The sequence below is a fragment of the Protopterus annectens genome, chromosome 4.part0, assembly GCF_019279795.1.
Source record: "Protopterus annectens isolate FY-2018-M chromosome 4.part0, PAN1.0, whole genome shotgun sequence".
Classification (NCBI taxonomy): domain Eukaryota; kingdom Metazoa; phylum Chordata; order Ceratodontiformes; family Protopteridae; genus Protopterus; species Protopterus annectens.
In genome coordinates this window covers 137,727,754-137,749,888 of record NC_056733.1, presented here as the reverse complement: position 1 = coordinate 137,749,888, position 22,135 = coordinate 137,727,754, and the positions used below count along the sequence as shown (strand labels likewise).

The window sequence follows — 22,135 nt, the reverse complement described above, 5'->3', positions numbered from 1 at the left end:
TCATTGTTTTATAGTTAGCGGCAAAAATCTTGTCTTTTTTTTTTTGAGATAGACTCTGCCAGATCAGGTTCCTTCTATACCTTCTGAGTGATGAGGTCTATTAAGGCATCAGTAGGTTGCACCACCCAGGATGTCAAAGAACCAGATCCAAAAGCTTCAAGAAACACCACTCATCAGAAGTAGAGCTTCTGTGGAGCATACCCACCTCTGCATTAATTCCAAAATGTCGATAAATGAGATTTTGGGAGGGACCTTGGGGAGCCTTCTCTATCATCTAAGTCAGTGTCCTTGGTGACAGACTCAGCAGAGGAGTCTAAATGCTTCTGCTTGCAAATCTTTTTCCAGGGCATGTGCCTCAAGGCCCCTGAGGGAGACACCTCAGAGTCAGACATGGAGCTGAAAGGTCAAGCAGTCTAGAAACTGATTTGATCTGCCTGAAACTGTCAACCTGAAAGAGAGGAAGAAGGTACAGCTTCCAGTGGGAGTCGGGATGGATCCAAACTCTGTTTATGCACCAGTCTTCTTGGTCCAGCCAAAGCCCCTTCCATAGCCTCGCAAGCCAACTCAGCTAATGGAGCCAAGGAAGAACCACCCATAATGACAGAATCGGCAGCCTTCTTGACTTCAAAGGCACACATCTCCAAGGAGGACCTCAGAACAAAGTTAGAGAACCAAAGCGCCAAGGGGTAGAGACGGGTCCAAAACCTCAAAGTTGACTCCACTGTTGGGGCCCTGATTCCGTTGCTCTGGCTCCGGAATGCTACTTGACCCGAATGCAACACTGTCAAGAATGTGAGTTAAGAAGTTGAAGCCAAAGTCTCTAGGCTGACTGGATCTGATGCTGGTAATGGCGGGGAGGTTCTATGTCTATAAGCTCCATAAAGGGAGACGGCATCAGAATGAGTATGGCCAGTGCTGATAGGTCCAATCCTGGTCATCTCCTTGGGGTTGGAGACAAGGAGGATTTGCAAATGAATCTGTGTCCTCTGCAATTTCCTCATCACATGGTCAACATCCATTTTGGCTAGGCATCAAGTGGATCGACCGGACCTTGAAGAAGAAGCTACTGATGGAGGTCTTGATGGTAGCTTTTGAAGTATTGGGGAATGAAGTTTGGGGCTGATCAGCCCAGGAAAAAAGGAAGTTTTTGGGGAGGGAATGTGGATCCTAGTTGCAGTAGCATTTGACTACTCAATAGCTTAGATGCAAGACCTGAAATACCACTTGGATCTGGAAACCTTCTCTTAGCTTTGCCTATCTTTTCTTTTCCAGACTGTTTTCCCTCATGCTTTTCTTTTGATGTGTCTATCGCTGTCTTCTCTCTTGCTTTTCCACAAATGGTTCTCGTTCTCTCTCTCTCTTCTTGTTTGTTGAAGGAGAGGTGGTGGGTGCATTTGGATCAGTGGACATTCTGGACCCTGTGTAAAAGGGGAAGAAGTCCCTTGAATATAATTTTTTCTTTTACTCCCTGTTGAGCCCTTTTGCTGAAGGCAGTACAAACATTGCAGCTGCCATGCAAGTGGGAAGGTCCTTTGCAGTACACACAAAGAGAATGTGGGCCTTGAGGAGGTATCTTATGCCCACAGGACAAATGCTTTTTAAATCCAGTGTACTTCTCAGATATCAGAAAAAAACTTTTTGAAAACTTACAAACACTATCAAAACTCATCACTATCTAATGTTATAAGAAGTATATCTATTATTATAATAAGATAATAATGCAATTCTAGATATTGAAACAGTATGTTATATATGTTTAACTATCAACCTACAAGAACTCTTAAGAAAGACACTAGAAAGTTTATGTTATATATGTTTAACTATCAGCCTAGAGCAACACTAAGAAAGGCACTAGAATACATATGGGATTTATGAAACTACTTTTAGCCCTGAGAAAAAACAATAATGTCTTCTTTGTCAGTTGCAGTGGTATGGGCACTGTTTTAGGGAGGGCATGTGCTCAGTAAAAGTTATGTGCCTGACATCTATTAAATAACATGGTTAAAGACATATAACTATCAGACAGACAAACAGCATGCTACAGTATTTCTTTGTAAATAAGACCTAACCAGAGAATAAGGCCTAGCATGGTTTTTCAGGGTGGTTATGATATAAACCCTACCCCAAAAATAAGCCCCAGTTAAGCTTGTCAACAACACATGACATACGTGTTGAATTATAAAATAATATTGACATCTGTTGACCGAGGTTATCGTACTCTGCTCACCATTTTTGGACCATTCAGACACCCAACTTCTTCTCTTTGCAGAAAGTCATAAGATTATTTGCCTGGGAGTCCTCCACAATTCTTACTGTCCTCCACAATTCTTACTGTAACCCTAGCTATCAATCACACTTGACAGTTGAAATCCTTGGTCCATAAACACTGGCAGGCGTATTTTGATCAATCAACGTACAGACAATGTGCATAAAGCACATGCAACGTGATAGTGCATGGTTATGGTTGTGCCTTCTCTTTGTAAACAGCGCCATTTTGTGTTGCCACTCCAGTCTCGTATGATGAGTGCAAAATGAAATAGCTATTCCGTCGCATGCAAGAAAGGAATCATGGCGGATTCCCAGGGAAAGAATCTGACAGCTTTCTGCAAAGATCTCCAAATGGTCCGAAAATGGTGTGCAGCATACGATAACCTGAGTCAACAGGCCAATGAGGGAAATGCCAAGAAGTGCAAGTGTGGATCAGGTCGGCAACCATTATTTCCTGAGCTGGAAGACATGATCTCTGAGTGGATTGCTAACAGGAGAGCAAAAGCTTTGGTTGTGCGCATGGTTGATATCTAAGCTTTTGCCCTTGCAATGGCACCACTGTTAGAAATATCCCCAGAAGAATTCAAAGCATCACAACATTGGCTGGGTGGCTTCCTTCAGCAATATGAACTGTCTCTAAGAAGATCAACAACACTGTTCAAGCTGGAAGATACTGAAGTTATTAAACATGCAATTGCGTTCAAGTCCTTTGTTGATGGCATTGACTTTTCTATATACCAACTCTCCAACATGATTGCTATGGATGAAACTGCAGTGTTTATGGGCCAAGGATTTCAAACAACAATTGATTAGAGGGATACCTCGTCAATCTACATTCCCTCCACTGGTTACGAGAGTGCACGTGTTACCTGTATTTTGGCAATTCATCTAGATGGAAAGAAAATCCCACCTCTAATCATTAGTAAGGGCAAGAAAAATAAGACTGAAGGTGTTTCAGTCATTTACATTCTTGAAACTGAAAAAGCCTGGTGCACACAAGCAGCTATAAGGAAGTGGATCGATGTAATGCTGCCACTTGTTTTGCAAGGTGGCAAAAGAGGTCTGCTAGTCTGGGATTCAGCCAGCACTCAGCGCACTAAAGAAATGAAGAAATTCCTTGCACATAGAAGACTAGATCAAATAATGATTCCTGCAGGAATGACTCCCTATCTCCAGACTCTTGATATTGCAATAAACAAGCCATTCAAGGACCATTTGCGCATGGAACTCAATGACTACATTGAAAATAGAATGGAGAGAAATCAGCATGGAAACTTTGTGAAGCCTAGCCTGCAAGACGTCGTGAGTTGGGTGAAAAAGTCATGGGATAAAATCAGACAGAGGTGTTGCCAATGCACTACGAGCAGGCTACTTGGACAAGCAATCCTCATTTAAGGACAGCTCTATCGCTAGGCATGACAGATTGGGGCCAATGGTTCTACAGGAAATGGAGTCACAAGAAATTCAGGTCGACATTCGGGGGTTGGACACATGACAATGTTCCAGAAGAAGATGACATGACTGTATTTGAATAACTGTGAAAGCCAAGGTGCAGATATTCTGAAGTTGAAATGTTTGGTGCACTGTTTATGTAGAATTCTCACACAACTGTTTTAATGAGTTAGAACTGTTGTCCAATAACAGAAAAGTATGAAATAAAAGTCAATTTGTGTACATGAATAAATGTAAATTTTTGTACATGAATAAATGTCGATTTGTGTTCATTAATAAATGTTGATTTTTGTACATGAATAAATGAATAAAGGTAGATTGTTGGATGGTGTGGGTAAATAAGGCATCCCCTGATAATAAGCCCTAATGCGTATTTTGGCATGGGAAAGAGTATAAGACCCGGTCTTATTTTCGGGGAAATACGGTATATAGCCAGGGTGGCTGGGGGAGGGGGTATAAAGATTTTGCAGGGATACACAGAAGCAAGGCTGGTAATTACACTATTTTCCATATCTACAGAACAATGCCTAATATCAGGGAAAGCAGAAGCATACTGAAGACTCTAGGATTTAGGCAGAGAAATCCACTCATAAGCCAAAGTTCTCCTATGGGGAGTATGAAGTGCTACCTTAGATCCTCTAACTCCATTGACAGCAGCTCTTTAGTCTGCATGCAGCTGACCAGGCCTACTTTTAGTCTGCATGCAGCTGACCAGGCCTACTAGAACCATGGCTGGGAAGATGTTGTTGCTGACATCAATGCAGCTGGTGTTCATAAATGCAGTTATGATATGGTATATTGCATTGCCAGTAATACTGTATGTGCAGCCTACGTAAGTCAGTGGGTGGGTGGGGGTCAGTCAAGTGTACCACATCTCACAGATATAGAGGATTTCTTGGCCTTTCTCAGAGGCAGTGACACCTCAACAGAGTTCCACAGTGCAGTACTGGATGTTATGGCAGAGATGGACCGGCCACATACATAATCAACTTGCATTGCCTCAGGCATGTAGACTTATATCTCTTTAAGAATACCTTTAAATCCTCTGTGTCCCTTAGCTACTGTTCAGATTATTAAAGTTGTCTGATTTATGGTATACTTGTGCACCAGGAGTTGACTCTCTAAATTATATTATTTATTCTTATTATGTTAATATTTGTAAAACCCAGTTATATTTATACTTCTGATGCTGAGTCATACTTAGAAAGTATATTTTTTTGCTTTGTATTTACATGCACTTCTTTACCTAGCAACAGCACTGTAGAACTGCTCTTGCCTAATGCTGAAAGATCTGTAGCTTCTAATAATGATGGTAGAGAAGAGCTGACACAGTCAGGGATTGCAAAGTGTGTGTTGGACAGAGAGTATGACCACTGCATCTCCAGCACAGACCATGGGCACAGATTCTAAGCCTGCAGATACCCAGGTTATCCACACCTCACAAAGAAGACAGGTTAATGGGGACACCATTAGGAAAGTCTGCTAATCCTTAATAGACATACGTCATCTGACCCCTATCCCCTATGTGCAGAGACAGAGGTCCACAAAGTTGTTGGGTAATAGTGCTTACTGGCAATATTTTTACTGCTCCTCCCCTCAGGCTGGTGTGTCAGTAACTGCAATACAGAGTATGTACAGGGCCACTGTGAAGACATAGGCTAGTATCACTACAGCCAGGGCAGAGTTGGTGTGAGTAATATTGGGTGTGCATAATGATGTATGTGAGTGCATGTCCTGTATGTGTACTTGAATGGATAGACAAAGTCACATACTGGAACATGCAATGTCCTCTTAGGCTCACCTTCCAGGGGTGATGGACCATCCCCAAAGCCAGTACACTGTTACATCTACAGATGGTAGCCATTACAGCCATGGACAATCAAGATCCCACTTCCACAGGATTAGCACTTCTGTGTTCACATCTGTTGTGGAACTGTCTACACCGAATAGAGGACTTTCCATGCTCATAGCAATTGCCACAGTGGCATATCTCATAGCAGTCATTGCTTATGGTCACACAGGACAACATAATCTATCCAGGGTTATGGTACATCTGGTTCAACTCTTTGTAGAGCCAGCTCTCTTGAGTGGAGACATGCATGGAATGTTGAAGCCACTAGTATGCACACCCTGGATCTGTCCAATAGATTGAACCACAGTGGTGAAATTATTGTTAAGGCTGTGTTCCAACGGGCCCACATACACATCTCTACAGCCCCCTGTACATAAAGCATACATTTCTACTGACACATTGGCCCATCATGAAGAGGATTATATTAAGCCACCCCCCCACAACACTGCCAAAATAAAATAGCACATTTTGCATGTATCACATTTACTGCAGTGTATCTGCTTTACTCTTTTCTATTATGTTTTGAAGCTGTGTGCTAGCCTGCTGCCTCTTTGGCACAAGCAAAGAGGCAGTGGCTATGTGCAGGCTGCTGCTGCTTTGCTTGTGCAATGACATACCGCACCCACTTCAGTCTGTCATAATCATTTCCTGTTGCTGGTTTCTCCACTGACTCCTCGTCTGAGGCAACCACCACTGTCTTGATGTACTGGGAACTATTGCTCCTGCAAGTACCACCCTGCTGTAACTCTTTCTAAGTATGATATTGTTCTACACTGCACTCGGTGACACTATTTTTGTACACGTGCCAGGATCATAGTGCAATCACCACCTTATGAATCCAGCTGGTGTAAAAGTACATCCACTTGCCCGAACACTGTCTCAGTAATATGCCTTGTTTGCAAGTGGGCACAGATGTACCCCTGGTCTATTTAATTTTGCGGATTTCTTATGGGTGCTATACACCAAGATTCCAGGGTATATCCAGCATCATTAACAAGATGCCCATGTGTGATGTCACTGCTCACAAAATATTGGTACACTTGCCATATGTGGGAGTCATGATGACTGACTTAGTGGCATGCACACACATTGTAGATGGTACCTTGTGCAGTACAGTCCACCTGGCGGTTTATGGCATGATACCCTTTATGGTGCATGTACCTTCTTCCCAATTCATAGGTGGGGCCTTTATTTCACTCTACAGCCACCAGTATCTCAGGGAAATGGGCTCTATCATATAAATCCTGCACATTGTTGTCTCTCTCCACTAGGGTATGCAGGAACCGCAAATGCTTCCCCATATGCTGAAGCATGGCATTGAGAAACTGATGGAGTATTCTCAAGGCAGATGTCTGCAATACCCGCACTGTACCCCTAGTAGGTTGCTGAAAGGTTTCTATAACCACACATACATTAGTATCCACTAGAATAGATACTCCATGACTTCTGTGGGGCTGTGGATGAGGCCAACATATGTGTACAATTTCATGGATGGTGTCCCTATCTGCACAGTACCTGTTCACAATGCTGGTATTATAGAGTCCATGAAACATTAAGCATGGGCGGTTGAACCAGTGCCTCCGAGGTCAATGTCACACACTGTCTAGCACCGATTTGACAATAACAGCCTCTTGCAGATACATATCTACTATTGCAGTAGCAACACCTTGCATTATTTAGTGATGTCCTTACCCTCAACATGAACATTCATCCATGTTCACACCTGTTGTGGGCGAAGACCCATTGCATAGTATTCATATGCTTATGAATCAATCCACCAACTTGTTTGCCTCATTAGCATACACAGAGAGGCTCATTTTAATAATGTTTCTCATTACTATAATGTTATATGGTCATTAGGATTTACCATGCTTGACTGTGCTGCTTGGCCTGCTTGCTTCATGTAGCATGTGTTTCTAAATCGCACACAGCCTGTGTACGACTGCTCATTGTCCAGATTCACTTAGCACTATGCTGCAAAGTTTGCTGAATCCCGGACTATATGTTAAACTTCATCTTTATACCTTCAGTGCATTTTCTTGTAGCTTTCGTAAAGCAGAATTCGATACATTATATATTTTTCTTTGCAGCTGCTTTGTATATTTCCTGTGGTTTTTAAGTATGTTTATCCATTCTGCAAGCACTATTTATTATTCCAGTCTCACATGCTCACCTTTTTCTCAATCTCTGTGGCAGTTTGTTTAGTTGTTTCAAGATTTTCCACTAATGCTGTATCACCCAGAAAATCTCCTGATGCAGCTGACAGTCTGGCCAACAGGGAATCCTCCAGTTCTTTCAGGACTATCTTAAAATCATTCTGCTGTTTTGTGAGACTAGCCTGCAAAATAATGCAAAGGAAAAAAAAGATTAAAGAATTACAGTATGCATATCACACTTATTGGCTCATTCTAATATTTTTATTAGGGACACCTACTAAAGAACTTTCAGCACACTGATTCCATGGTCTCATCACTAACTAGAGACATATTCTTTCTATGGGCTAAATTATGAGCCCAAATATAATGTGCTTATAAAAGAGAGGCAGCCAAGAAACAGCAATGTGTTAGTAATTTCAGTAATTGTGAGAGCTATTACTCTTGAGACTAGCTTAAAGTGTACAATAAAATGGAAAGTATATTGTGATAAATTTAAGTGTGAAGTTATATGGTCGGGAAATGCCACAAACTGTGTAACACTCTACAGTCTTCCAGATTACATTTAGCATGTTCAAAAAATGTAGAATGCAAATGATATCCAGCTGCCCCATTGTTAGGGTTCATGGATTTAAACACTGGTGACACATGATGAACCCTGCTGCATATAGCACAAGAAGGAATTCAGTCAAATTCATTTATGACAATAAAGTAACAGAACCTACCGCATCTACTCAAGAAAATGTTAACATTAAGAAATCATACATTCACACAAATAATTATATTCAAGAATAAAAACATCAGATATGAAATTAAAATATGTGGTCAGCCGCTGCAGTAACTGTTAGAGAAGAAAAGGAAAATAATATAACCTCTTTTCTTCTTCTCCAGCATGCTAAATTCAGCTTCTTTTCTGAATCGTTTCACAGCACCATTCATGCTTACTATCAACAAAAAGCAATTATGCCAGATTTTACCTTACTCTAATCCTGGGCTTTACCTATCATTTAACAGTTATTAATTACAGATGCAGTATAACCAGATTAATTCTGTCCATTTGCTAGAAGCTGAAGTCAGAAAGCAATCCATTTATCTTCTAAGGTAAAGCTAACTGACAACAAATCAGTTACTTTTAGCTGAGGCAGGATTGTGCCACACTCTGAATAATAGGGATATGTACCAACAGAAAACACTACCAGTTGTGGCCCTTTGCATTTTTCATCCCTTGTTCCCCATAACCATTCATATGCTGACACAGTATGCATTCCAGCTAGAAAAAGGACTCAGTCAAAAATCAGAGATGAAGAGAATCCTAGTAATTTAAACAATGGTCAAAACTCAGTCCCAGTTCTTAGGGCAGTAATTTCATTGTGCCCATCACTGAACTTCAGCTGATAAACATATTCACTTGTATGGAGATGAAAACGGCATCTCTACTTTATCATGTCACTTGAAGCCAAGTCTTCTAGGAACTGAGGCAGAGGTCATTGTCTCAACTCTTGATATGAGGTAACATTCATCTCAGACATTGATTCCGATGAGACAGCAAGAGTCCCTCTTTTATAACAAAAATAAAACTGCCCCTACTTTGTCAGGAGGAAGGACATGTAAGCACTGAAAGTTATGAAAAGAACACTGTGGTAAACCATAGGTTCATAGGTAGGTACTAGGCTATCTGCCCGAAGGCATTTATAAGCCTAGCCAGAATGTGTTGGCTTTCACCACTCCCTTAGATTAGTTCCATGTGCCTCTGTCCAGCAGAGTGATTGAAGTGATCCACAGGGTAAACTTTCTGTTTCCCATCCACTTGTCAAGGTTTCTCTTGAAGAGTGTCAGCAAGGAGCTCTGCCTAATGTAGACTGGAATCTTGTTCCAGAGCATGGGAAGTCTCTGGGACAGGGATCTATCCCTCCACGTCCTATTTATTGTTGTGGTGAGGTTTAGATCCCTAGAGCATGTGGCTCAAGGGGATATGGTTTTCTTTAGGTTTAGCATGTCCATCAATTCTGGGTTGTACATGGCCTTGTATGTCAGGCATAGATCATCTCTGAGTAGGCGGTATGAAACAGAGTACAGCTGGAGTTTCTTCAGTCGAGCTGCATAGGGCATCTGTTTGAGGCCAGTGATCCTCTTGGTGAGGCACTTCTGTGGTCTTTCCAGCTGTTGCAGGTGTCTTAAGGTACATCCCAAATGGGGCATTGTACTCTATGATGGGTCTGATGGGTGATGCATAGAGGGGCACAATGACCTCTTTTGAGCTGGATGCAAACCCTTTTGTGATTTGGTGGGCCACATAGAAGGATTTTCTAACCACTTCGGCAATGTGATTATCAAAGGAGAGATTACTATCTACTTGGGTCCCCAGATCCCTTATTACAGCTTCCATATTTAGGGGGCTACCACCTATATGGTAGTTTGTGGGTACTTTGTTCTTTCCAAAGGGGATGACTACGCACTTTCTGGCATTTAGATTGAGGCCATGGTTTTGACACAAGGCATCTGTCTCAGTGAGACCCTTTTGGAGGATGTCTGTGTCAGCCGGAGTGTCAATTATAGCCCCTAGTTTGCAGTCGTCTGTGAACAGACCTCCTGTGCTTGCCTGTACCTCTGAGAAGTATATGCCGAACAGGAGGGTTCCTAGGACTGAGCCCTGGGGAATGCCACTTGTAACTGGTTTAGAGTAAGACCTAGCTCCTGCAACTCTTACCATGTGGGTTCTGTCCGTGAGCCAGTTGGCAACCCATCTCATGACGTAGGAGTTTATGTTCAGACTGGTGAACTTGTCTATAATACCAGAATGGAGAATGGTGTTGAAGGCCTTTGCTAGGTCTAGGTAGGCTGTGTGGACCACCTTTCCATCATCTACAGCCTTGGTAACTGTCTCAAAGAAGTCCACCAGGTTTAGGAGGCACGATCTGTCCTTAACAAAGCCAAACTGGGTAGGGTCCAGTGTTTGGAGGTTCCCAATGTCTCTGTTAATGAGTTCCATGATAATGTGCTCCATAGCCTTGCAGATCAAGCTAGTCAGGCTTATAGGGCGATAGTTCCTGGGGTCTGTTGTGGAGCGGAATAACCACTGCTGGGCACCACTCTATGGGCATGTAGCCTGTGGAGAGGCTGAGGTTGAACAGTGTGTTTAGGTGAGAGGGCTAGTTCATCTTTGAGCTCATGTAGGATGCAGCCTGGGACACCATCTTGTCCAATTGATGCTGTGTTTTTGGCATTGGAGAGGGCTGTTTTAACCTGAGTGTCTGTGATTTCAGGGGCACTACATTCTTCTGGTATGGTTATGGGCCCTTTTGGGGGTGAGAGGGGGGTGAAGTTTGCACTGAACCTGTCTGCCAGGATGTTGGCGATATCAGTTGGTTCAGTGTATTTTGTGCCATTCTGCACTAACTCAGAGCAGATCTGAGAATTGCCACTTCGATTCTTCACATAGCTAAAGAATGCCTTGTGGTTATCCTTGGAGTCCTTGGCAATTTTTCTTTCGAATCTAGCCTTGGATGATATTATGAGGGCTCATAATTTCTTGCTGATACTGATCAGGGAATTCTTCCCTTCTTGGGATTTTACTGTTTTCTGTACTAGTTTCCTCCTTCTATTGTATAGCTTGTTTATGGCAGGGGTCCACCAGACTGGTTTCCTTTTCTTGGAGGAGTGAGTCTTGGTTTTGCTTAGGATAGCATGATCGATGCATTTTTGCAGGTGCCCGTAGAGTGCATTAGTAAAGGATTTTGCAGCTTGGGCAGCATTATCCTTTAGCATGGGGGCTTTGAAACTTTCTTACTTGGTCTTAAGTAAAGTGAAGTTTGCTTTTGAAAAGTTTTTCACGGTAGTTTCTTGGGGGTGGGGGTGGAATGTGGATATCCAGAGCGATTAGTTTATGGTCAGATCTAACCAGCAAGGGGTTGACTTCCAGTGTGGAACACTGGTCGCCCATGTTGGTGAAGACCAGATCCAATATTTTGTCACCTCTGGTGGGAGTGTTGATCAGTTGATTCAGGGCATTTGAGTTTATAAATTCCAGGAAATGTTGCAAAAGGGAGTTAATACTTGAGTAGTTCTCCCAGTTAATGTTTGGGTAATTGAAATCAGCCAATATCAGGGTGTTTGGTAGGACCTTTATGTTTCCCAGTGTTTCCAGAAATGCGGAATGGGGGTCCTGAGTCATGGTGGGTGATCTGTAGCAAGCTATAATTTGAATTGCAGTTTTGCCCATTGTTAGTTGCACTTGGATAATCTCTGAAGCATCGTGCTGTGCCACTAACCTAGAGGTGTGGTATCCTTGATGAATATGGATACGTCCCTGCCTTTTGTATTTTGGTCCAGGTTTTGTGGCCGAAACGTATGGTATGAGTTGTAGCCTGGTAGTGCCGGGGTGCTCTCTGGAGCCTTAAAACCAGGTTTCTGTTACTGCACATATATCGATTTTCTCCATACTGAGGAGTGCCTCGAGTGCATGCATTTTGAGGTTTAGACTTCTGGCATTGAGTAGCATTACCCTCAGTTTTTTGTTACTTGTGCTATTTACGGCGGTGGTGTTGTCTTTTGAACCTTGCCTAAAAAAGGCACTATGGGGATGGCAAGATCCTTGGCCAGTATTCGAAAGCCTAAGGGTGACAGGTGCAAGCCATCTCTAGCTAGCAGGATGGCTTGTCGAGCATGTCATCCCAGGCTGACAGACACTGGATCCCCTTTGAATGACACCAGAAGTTTAGCCAGTTGTTGAAATTGATAATTTTTTCTTTATACCGTGGTATCATTCTTGGTGATGGCAGGATGCTACTCAAGGTCAGGGTCATACCGGCCTGGGCTATGTGATCAGAGAGCTCTTCCATGTCTCTTTTCATGTAGTCCAGGGAGGTATGGCTCAGGTCATTCACACCAACATGGACAATGACAGAGCTGTATTTGTACTTGTTCTGGAGTGACCTGAGTGCTTGTGTTATGTGGCAGATCCTGGCACCCGACAGGCAGCTAACAGTAACCTTCTCCTTGTTCAGCCTAGTGAGTGGAATGTCAGTTTGCCTGACTATAGAGTCACCTATTATTAGTGTGTTGGGTATGTTATTTTGCCTTAAGGACTGTGATTGCGTAGAACACTGGTTTTGTGAAGTATGTGTTTCATGGTTTGTGTTGGGGGGGGTGGAAGTTGCTTGGGTGTCTGCTTTGGAGGTCTCTGTTGCTTTTGCAGATTTTTATTTAGAGCCTCCGAATATGTGTTTATGTATTTATGTGTGTTTTTTGCCAGTGCTGGTTTCATAGGTCTATGTGAGACTGATGGTGTGATGCAAGTAATTCCCTTCTCCTCTTGACTGTCTGGTCCAGTCTTGCGTTGAGAGAGCTTAGCCTCCAGTTTGGCTGTATAATTGCATCTCTCGCATGTATTAGTGTTTGGTGGTAGGAGGAGAGGGTAGTCTGTGTACATGAGGCAGTTGTAACATTGCCTCAAGATGCCCAGATTCACCAGTTGGACTGGAGAATACACCTGAAACTGCCCTTTGGACATGCCTGGATAGGTACAGTGAACTGTTTTACTCATTGGCTGGTAAGGTCGAATAGAGAGCCTTGTTCTTCTCTACAGTATAGGGGGGTCTAGTGCTAAGGTTTATTAGTGTTTGCTATGAGTTTTGAGCAACTGCCGGGCTGAGAAATGAATGGTTTGAGTGGTTAAATTGAAAGTTTGTCTAGTTCCAAGGGAAAAAGAGTGGATTTTGTGGAGCCGGGAATAGTTATACCCTAGCTAACCAGTGCTGCCCGGTGTGCAAAACCTCGCAAATGCGGCTTTTATAGCAGGGAAATGAAAGAGATAGACATTAGCCCAAAATGGCCAATAAACTACTAATGTCTGGGCTGCTCAAAGCTCCCCTCTCTCACAGGTGAACAGAGAAACTTCCTTCTATCCAAGTAAGGTATGGGCAAACAGAAACTTGTAACACATCCCTGAATTCAGCACTAACCTGAAAACTGGACTATGCTAGCTTAGAAAAGTAGTAAAACAAGTATATTTTTATTGTTTTTTTTTTTTTTAGAAAATAAAGCAGATACAATCAAAATAACACTTTAAATGCACAGAAATGGCTATCACACTTGAGTGTGTAGCCTACAACAGTTAAGCAGGTAATTTAAGCACAAAAACAACTTTGTTAAAGTGCAGGCCATAAAATAAGCACAGTATGTAGCTGAAACAAGCTTTTTAAATCACAGAAACTCTAAAAAATCAGTGTTTAGGTGGAATTAGCTAAAGGCAGCAAGAAAATGCAGAAAAATTATACTTGATCACTGCACAGTCTCTCTTTTGCCTCTCTGCTGCTGTAGGACTCTGCAGGGCACCAGGCAGGAGCTTGCTGAGCTGTATACAAGCACAAAAACCTTGGAAATGTGGGTTTTATAGCAGAGAAATGAAAGAGATAGAAATTATCCCAAAATGGCCAATAAACTACTAATTTCTGGGCTGAAACCACTCCTCCAGGGACAGATAGGCTGCTCAAAGCTCCCCTCTCTCACAGGTGAACAGAGAAACTTCTTTCTATCCAAGTAAGGTATGGGCAAACACAGAAACCTGTAACACAGCCCTGAATTCAGTGCTGTTGAGTGCTGTTAACAGACAATGTCAGTCTTGTACATGTAAGCATCCATCAAAATGACCTCCTCTGTAATATTTAAGATTATTCGTTATTCAGAAAGGAAGAATATCTTTCAATTTTCTTTTTCAAATGTGTGAACCCATAATCAAACCTGAGAGAGGATGTGCAAAATATAAGAGTGAAATGCACCAGTGTGTATACTGCTTCTGGAATATTATAAATGTAGTGTGAATCAGATTTTCATTTTAGCAATGTAGAATAAGAGTCCACTATAACCATCTAAGTCCAAAGCACTTGAAAACCACTGTTTCAAAGCTGGGGACTTGAGCATCTTGTAGCTTGTAAAGCTGCCACACCCTACCCAAACACATTATTCGAGTTTGAGATAGGTTAAGTGTGGCCATGGGGAAGGAGGGAAGAGGTGGGAATTGTATTTTAGGAAAGAGATCAGAGAGGGGCTTTAGGTTTAGGGAGCAAAAAGAGAGTTTTATGGTTAGAGAGTGTGAGAGGAATATAACAGTTAGAGAACGGGAAGGGAGTTTTAGGGTTAAGGAGTGAGAGGGGACTTTAAGCTTATGCAGCAGCAAAAGAATAAGTTTTGTAAGCAGGAGGGAGTTTAGACTTTTATGACATGATCAGGGAATTTAGGTTTATGGAGCAGGGGTTGGAGTTTTTAGTTTAAGGAGGAAGAGTGAAGTTTTAGGTTTAGGGAGTGATCACGATTTACTGTTTAGGTAGTGGGAGAGGAGCTTTAGGGTTAGGGAGAGAGGACTCAGGGTGGGATTTTTGGAGTTAGCGTAAGGGATCTGGCAGGGGTATACTCTTTCACAGAGTTGGGTGTTTGGATGGCTGATGGGCTAGTGGAAGGTAGAGCACTTGCCTTTTCGAGTAAGTGGCAGCGAGTGGGTGTGCTACAAGCTGCTAACACACAGGCACTTGTTGTATATCATGGAATAATATCTTCTTCCTGAGAATAGTGCTTTTTAGAATGTTAAGGTGAGTGACATACCTCATAATATGTGACAGTGGAGTATAATGGTTCAGGTGACTTCCTAAATCAAACTATGTTTGGAGCCACAGATAATAAACTAATTCTGTCAAGTTTTGCTAAAGATTTTAATAATTGCAGCTACAGACCAGCTCCTCCATTATAAAGACAGGACCCCCCATGTGATAGCGTTCCATGAGTAATAACATCATCTAAAACTTAAAAGACTCTACAAAATCATAAAGGGTCTTCAACCAATATTCATTTTGGAAGACAAGATGAGAAACGTTTTTCAAGAACTCCCACTACTGTAATTTAAGCGACCAGCAAGTCTAAAGAATCTTGTTGACAGAAGCAGTCAGTATAAAACACATTCCAAAATGGCACAAAACCTCACAACTATTCAAGGTACAAAACATATCTAATAAGTTGTAATGCTGCCAAAGTAATAACTTCAGAAAAAAGAAATTTCAAGGTACAAGGTCCTTTTACATGCACTCCCATGAATAAGGTTTTATTTAATCTACTGCAGAAAAGGTACTTTTCAGTTATCTGGGCAATAGTTATAACACGCTAGCATGTGCAAACACTGATCGCATTTAACAAATCAATAAAAAATTCATTGTTTTTGAATCTACATTTTAATTTTCCCTCCTCTCTCAGTTTCGGTCTTTTACTTTGCTCCCAGTCCTGTATCTCATTCTCATTGAACTTATCGGTAGACAGGGGCTCCCTCAAGACAGATACTCTTCCCAAATTTCAAGAGTACATGTAGGATGCCTTCTACAATGTGTTTCCTTCCTTCTGAAGACAGCAATTAGTGTGGCTTTTACAGACTGGTAAAATTTAATGGATGTAATTCCTTTAGTTTCTACCCGAATTTATAAAGATGATTATTTCTCCACACATCCGTTCAGAGCTTTTTTCCCCCAGAAAAACAAACTGTTTCAGAAAATCGTTTATTTAAAGAGTTCATGTAGGAAAACATACAACACACACAAATGCAACTAGCTTTATTTTATTATAAATAACATAGACGTAAACTGCCTGTGAGGGTCTTACGAAGATGGGAGGAAACTTGAGTCATAGCCTGTTGGGTCAGCCAACTAGTGAAGTGCAATCAGCTGATTAAAAAATTCCTACATATCTGCCATCAAGGAGCTGCTCAGCCTTCTGTGCAGGAGGGGTGTCAGAGATGGACCCCCCCCAGAAGGGACAACTCTTCTGCAAGAAAATGATCATTGGGGAGCCATAAATGACAAACTGTGATGACATTGCAGAACTTTTCCGCTTCAGGGCTAACAGCTGTGTGATCATTGTACCAGCACGTTACAACTGTTGCCCCGATAACGGAAAAGTACCACAGAAAATGTTCAGAGACAGATTATATTGAAGAAACAGGCTAGACATTAAGAGCTAGGATGAACAGACTCACAGTTACATGCAAAATGATTGGCAAGTAAATGTCATTGCATTTCACCAAGTCTGATCATTTTGTGTCAGGGTTGCCATTTATGGCTGTTTGTGGACATTTCTGTACACTTGTCAAAGAAGGCTAACGGACATTGTTAATTAAAATGTTCAAGCTTCTACTTAGTAGTAGTATGAATCTGACTCTTGGTTTTATGAGACATTAGAATACTAAGAGGACTTTTCCTTTTCTGAGACAACAAACTCTGGACATAAATTACGCATACTGAAGGATAGCAAATATTTATTTTAACTGGTAATACATGATTTTGTAATGATTTTGCACTGAATCCAAACTGCTGACTGTCTCAGAAAGTCAATATTACTTGAAAGACTGCTTAGCTTTAAGCAATGCTGCACTTAACATTTTATTCATGAAAAAACAGTGGCTAATATAGCAGATAACACTTTAATCTCAACATTAGTAGCCATAAGTTTCACAGATAGGAAGGTCCTATTGTTCAGAATATTTTACCATTATAACAAAACTATGCGTTCAGTATGCTGTTCTTCATAGGTGACATTCAAGACTTAATGTGGACATCTCAACACTTATTTTTTTCCTGCTTTAATTCTTTGGATATGTAAAGCACAGGCTGTATTACACTGACAGGTCATAACATGTCTTTTTTAAGAGTAAAATGGTCAGGCTATCCTGGCCACACATAACACATTGTCACACTATCAGTTAAATGCGTATATATATATATATATATACATGTATATATATATATATATATATATATATATATATATATATATATATATATATATACACACACACACACACACACACACACACACACACACACACACACACACACACACACACACACACACACCTCTTTTTCTTTCTTTCTTTTTTTCATAAGGCATCTCTATGACATGGATATTGTTGTCAGTGTCATATACTGTTTTAACCAAAACATCTGTCTCACAGATTTCATGCTAAAGCAGACTAAGAAATTATGTATTATAATTATCTTTTTCTCTTTCATAGAATTTAACAAATCTTTCACAGTTCTTTTTAGTCTGATTTCTTTACCAATCAACTGCTGACTAGATGACTTGAACTCAGGTGGATTTTTCTTCTTTCCTAATGCATTATTCTGATTATTTTCTGACAGCATCCGTTTTTACAACTGATCATGAGTTATTCTTTATAAGTCGTCAGGTTTTATCTCTCTGTGTAGGTATATATATTATACAAATAATTGGTTGGATTTTCTGAAGTCTTTTGTCCTGTGTAAGGAGAAATGTAATTGTCTATGGACATCCAGTTGATGCAGCATATACTCTGCCTTGTTGCAATAATTGGGGAAAAAAAACAGGAAGTTCTGTGGATTGGTTCAGGTTAAATTCTGAGCATACTTTGGGTAGAAAGGATGGGTTTGTTCGCATGGATACTCTGTCTTTGTGGAAAAGCATGTATGGGGGCTTTATTGACAATGCTTGCAGCTCTGAAACTCTTCTAGCAGAAGTAACAGCTATCAAAAGAATCATTTTCCAAGTCAAATACTTTAGATTGCAGGATGATGCAGGCTCAAAAGGGAAAAAAAATCAAACAGGATAAGACAAAATTTAAGTCCCATGGTGGTGGAGGGACATTACTAGGTGGTCTTAATAAAAGAGTACTTTTGAAAAAGGCTTTGCAATGTCTGTGGGACATCACACTGGGGTCTGATTCACCTAAATGGGAATTAGATATGGCTGCTAACTGAACTCGAATAGTAGCTGCAGCTGCTGCTTCATTAAACAGCTTTACTAGGAATTCAAGAATGGAAGCTACTGGGGCAGAGAAAGGATCAATGTGATTGTTCAAGGCCCATGAAGAAAATCTTTTCTATTTGTTTCTATATAACTTTCTCATCAAAGCCTTGTAAGACGAGATCAGGATATCTTTTACTGATAGAGAAAGGTTAGGGAGCTTGGCTATGGCTGGAATCGGAGCTGTCAATTTGAGGGTTTGAAGGGAGGGGCGGAGCATCACTGATGCAGGAGTCAGGAGGTCGGGAACTGAGTCCAGAATTCACAGTTCCTCCTGGGGATGAGGCCACAGGAAGGGGAACCAGATTTGACGAGGCCAGTATGGGGCGACAAGTATCAAGTTTCTTTGCAAGTGACTGGCTTTTTGAAGGAGTTTGGGTATCAATGGAAAGGGAGGAAAGGCATAAAGGAGACCTGAGGGCCAATTATGGACAAGTGCATCCCTTGGTGACTCCCCCAGAGGGGGGATCAGGTAAAGTAGTTGTTGCATTTGGTGTTTATGGATGTGGCAAAAACATTGCAGCAAGGTCGGCCCCATTTGCAGAAAATCTTCTCTGCTACGTCTTGTTTTAGGGACCACTCGTGAGGCATTAAAATAGCTCTGCTGTGTTTGTCTGCTTTCACGTTGGATTTCCCCAGGATGTGCATTGCTATCAGAAAGCATGGGGAGGAGGTCACCCACTGCCATACTCTTAGGGCCTCCCGAAAAAGGGGCTAAGATCTGGTTCTTCCTTGTTTGTTTATGTACCACACAACTGACATGCTGTCTGTCTGTATTGCAATAGTTCTTAGTGGAAGAGAGTCCTGGAATGCCTTTAATACTAAAAGCGCTTCTCTCATCTCTTGGACACTGATGTGCAAATGGGCCTTGTGGTCCTGCCAAGTGCCTTGCACTGTCCTTCCCAGATAATGCCCCCTCACCGTATCTGGGAAGCATCCATAGTCAATGTGGCTAATGGTTGGAGAAGAACAAAGGGTCGACCTAATGTGACATGAGTGGAGTAAAGCCACCAACGAAGGTCTTTCTTTCAAGAATCCATTATCAAAATATGGAGGGACATGGGTAGTTCCTGCATGGAACACTGAATGAACAGTAGCCACTGTCGAATTCTCATGTGCAGATGTGCTAATGGAATTAGAGTTAATGCTGCTACCATGGTACCCAAAACTTTCAGAACTGTTCTTGCTTGTAATTTTTTCTTGGAGAGAAGGTCTAGGACCTGACATCGTTGGACTTGAACCCTTATGGAGGGAAGTTTTGCCATTATGTTTTTTGTAGCTAGATCTGCTCCTATAAAAACAATACACTGAGATGGCAACAAGGCAGATTTTTCATAGTTTATTGTGATTCCTATCTGAGAGCAGAGATGCAAGGTGGTGTCTCTCACTTTGGATAGTACATGCTCAGTGGTGGCAGTTAGAAGACAGTCGTCTAGGTACAGAAACACTCAATCCCAGGTGTCTCAAGTGAGCCGCAACTACTGCCATACACTTGGTGAACATTCTAGGGGCTGTAGTGAGGCCAAAGAGCAGAGTTCGGAACTGATAGTGACTGGCTCTGAGCTGAAAGCACAAATGAGTCCTGGATCGTCTGTCCATTTTTATGTGGTAGTACGCATCTTGGAGGTCTATAGAGCACATCCAATCATCTTGTCCCAGAAAAGGGAGTATTGACTGCAGTGTTACCATCCAGAACTTTGACTTTCTTACTGATTTGTTTAATTTGCTAAGATCCAGGATAGATCTCCAGTCTACTGTTTTCTTTGGAACTATAAAGAACCTTGAGTAAGTTCTGGATCCTATTTGGTCTGTGGGGACTGTTTTGATGACTCTTTTGTCTAGCAACTTTTGTATTTCTAGTTGCCTGTTCCCTTTGACTGGGTGGAATGTCTTGGATGTTTTTTGTGTTTCAGACGGGTAAGAAAAAGGGTATGGAGTTACCTCTGGATACAATGTTTTGTATCCATTTGTCTTTTGTTATTGTTAGCCAGGCTTTTGGGTACAAAGATAAGTGGCCCCAGACTGCCTCCAGAGATGGACAGGTGGGCCTCCTTTCAGAAGTGCTGAAAGGGCTTACCAAGGAAAGATTCCCTGTCACCCAGGTTTTGCAGACCCCCTCTGCTGTGTGGTCGGCATCTTCCATTAGCACTTCCCCCTCTGCTCCTGGGGGAAGAATCACCACATGTGTCCTGGAAAGCTCTCTGGGATTTTTGAAACCACATTTTTCCTCCTTTATGACCCTTTGGATAAGGTCTGGTAGGTAGGGAAAAACGGACTCCTATGGCAATGAGAGTCTTTCCTTCTTGTTCATACCTGGTTAGTGTGTCCTTGACTTTTTGCCTGAACAAAGATGAGCCATGTTCACAAAGGAAAATTAAAAGGGTTCCGCAAAGTCACACAAGCGCATCCAGAAATATCCCCTTAGAGAAGCTCCTGAACCTGCTGCCCTGCTCGCTCCATCCACTGTGTAAGAAATGAGCCTCATGGAAGAGTTGATGACTGAGTATAAGGTGGAGAGCTGAGAGGAAACCTTCTCTGATACCCCTTCAGCTACTGAACCTTGGAGGGTATCTCCTAGCGGGACTCCTTTGGTTAGAAAATTTTTGTCTGTAGGTGATGTAATGAATTTGTTTGGCCTCCGAGGAACAGGTTCCACTGAGTCTGGAGACTCCCACGCCTTTCAACAAACTAAGTCTATCAGCTCATCAAAAGGCAAAGACACCCAAGTGATGGAACGGTGAGACGCAAAAGACTACAGGTATACAGACCCCCTCCTCAGAAGGGTTGATGAGCTTCCAGCTGCCTCTCTGTTTTAGTATTTCCAGGGTGTCTGTGAAGGAGACATCCTCAGAGGGCAACCTTGGGGACACTTCTGAATCATTAAGGTCTGTATCCGATGTGATGGACTCCTCTGCGGAGTCTAAATGCTTCCTCTTACATAGCCTCTTCTGAGGGACATCTTCAGAAGGGTATTCAGAAGAGAGGGGGTCACCCAATGGGGCATCCTGAGGCCTAGGGTCTCCGTGTCTCTGTAGATGCAGTGGTACCGAGACAAACACCTGTGCCTTTTGGGAAGAATGTCCTGACCCAAAAGTGGGCCTATCTGTGGAGACAGTACTCTCCTCATCACCTTGAAAGCCTCCCACCCCTGGTCCAAAGAAACCCCTGGCTCTGAAGAACCAGAAGGAATTCCTGGAACCAAGGGTGTTGGCTCCAATGCTGAGGTAGGAACCAAGCTCACCTGAGCTAACTCACCGAGGGGCAAGTTCGGATCCAACAACTGTCCAATCTGACTCCCCTCCCTGGACCCAACTGGAGAGCATTGGCTCCTAGACTCTTCTAGATCAGATGGAACCAAGGACGTTGGTGCAATAGTCGGACCTGAAGATCCTATGATAGGTCTTGGTTCCGATGGTTCCACTACAATCAGTCCTGGACATTATGGCTCTGAGGTCCAAGATTGGATCGGAGGAGGAATCAATGGTGAAAGGGTAGGCTTGGTTGGTTCTGAAGCCTCTGGGTTGGATCTGACAACAGTTTGGTGAGTGCCGGTATCCTCAAGAGCCTCTGCACCACACAATCCACATCATCGGACAGG

The 22,135-nt window shown here is 42.2% G+C and overlaps 1 protein-coding gene across 1 annotated transcript in view; it reads right to left on the bottom strand.

The window, feature by feature from the left end:
• The window catches only part of LOC122800226 (dynein axonemal heavy chain 17-like), a 17,083,451-nt gene that overhangs the window by 2,236,298 nt on the left and 14,825,018 nt on the right, over positions 1-22,135 (bottom strand). The window contains exon 68 of the mRNA XM_044069720.1: positions 7,746-7,910. Within this exon, the coding sequence (XP_043925655.1) occupies positions 7,746-7,910 (165 nt within the window). The remainder of the gene's footprint in view (positions 1-7,745; positions 7,911-22,135) is intronic.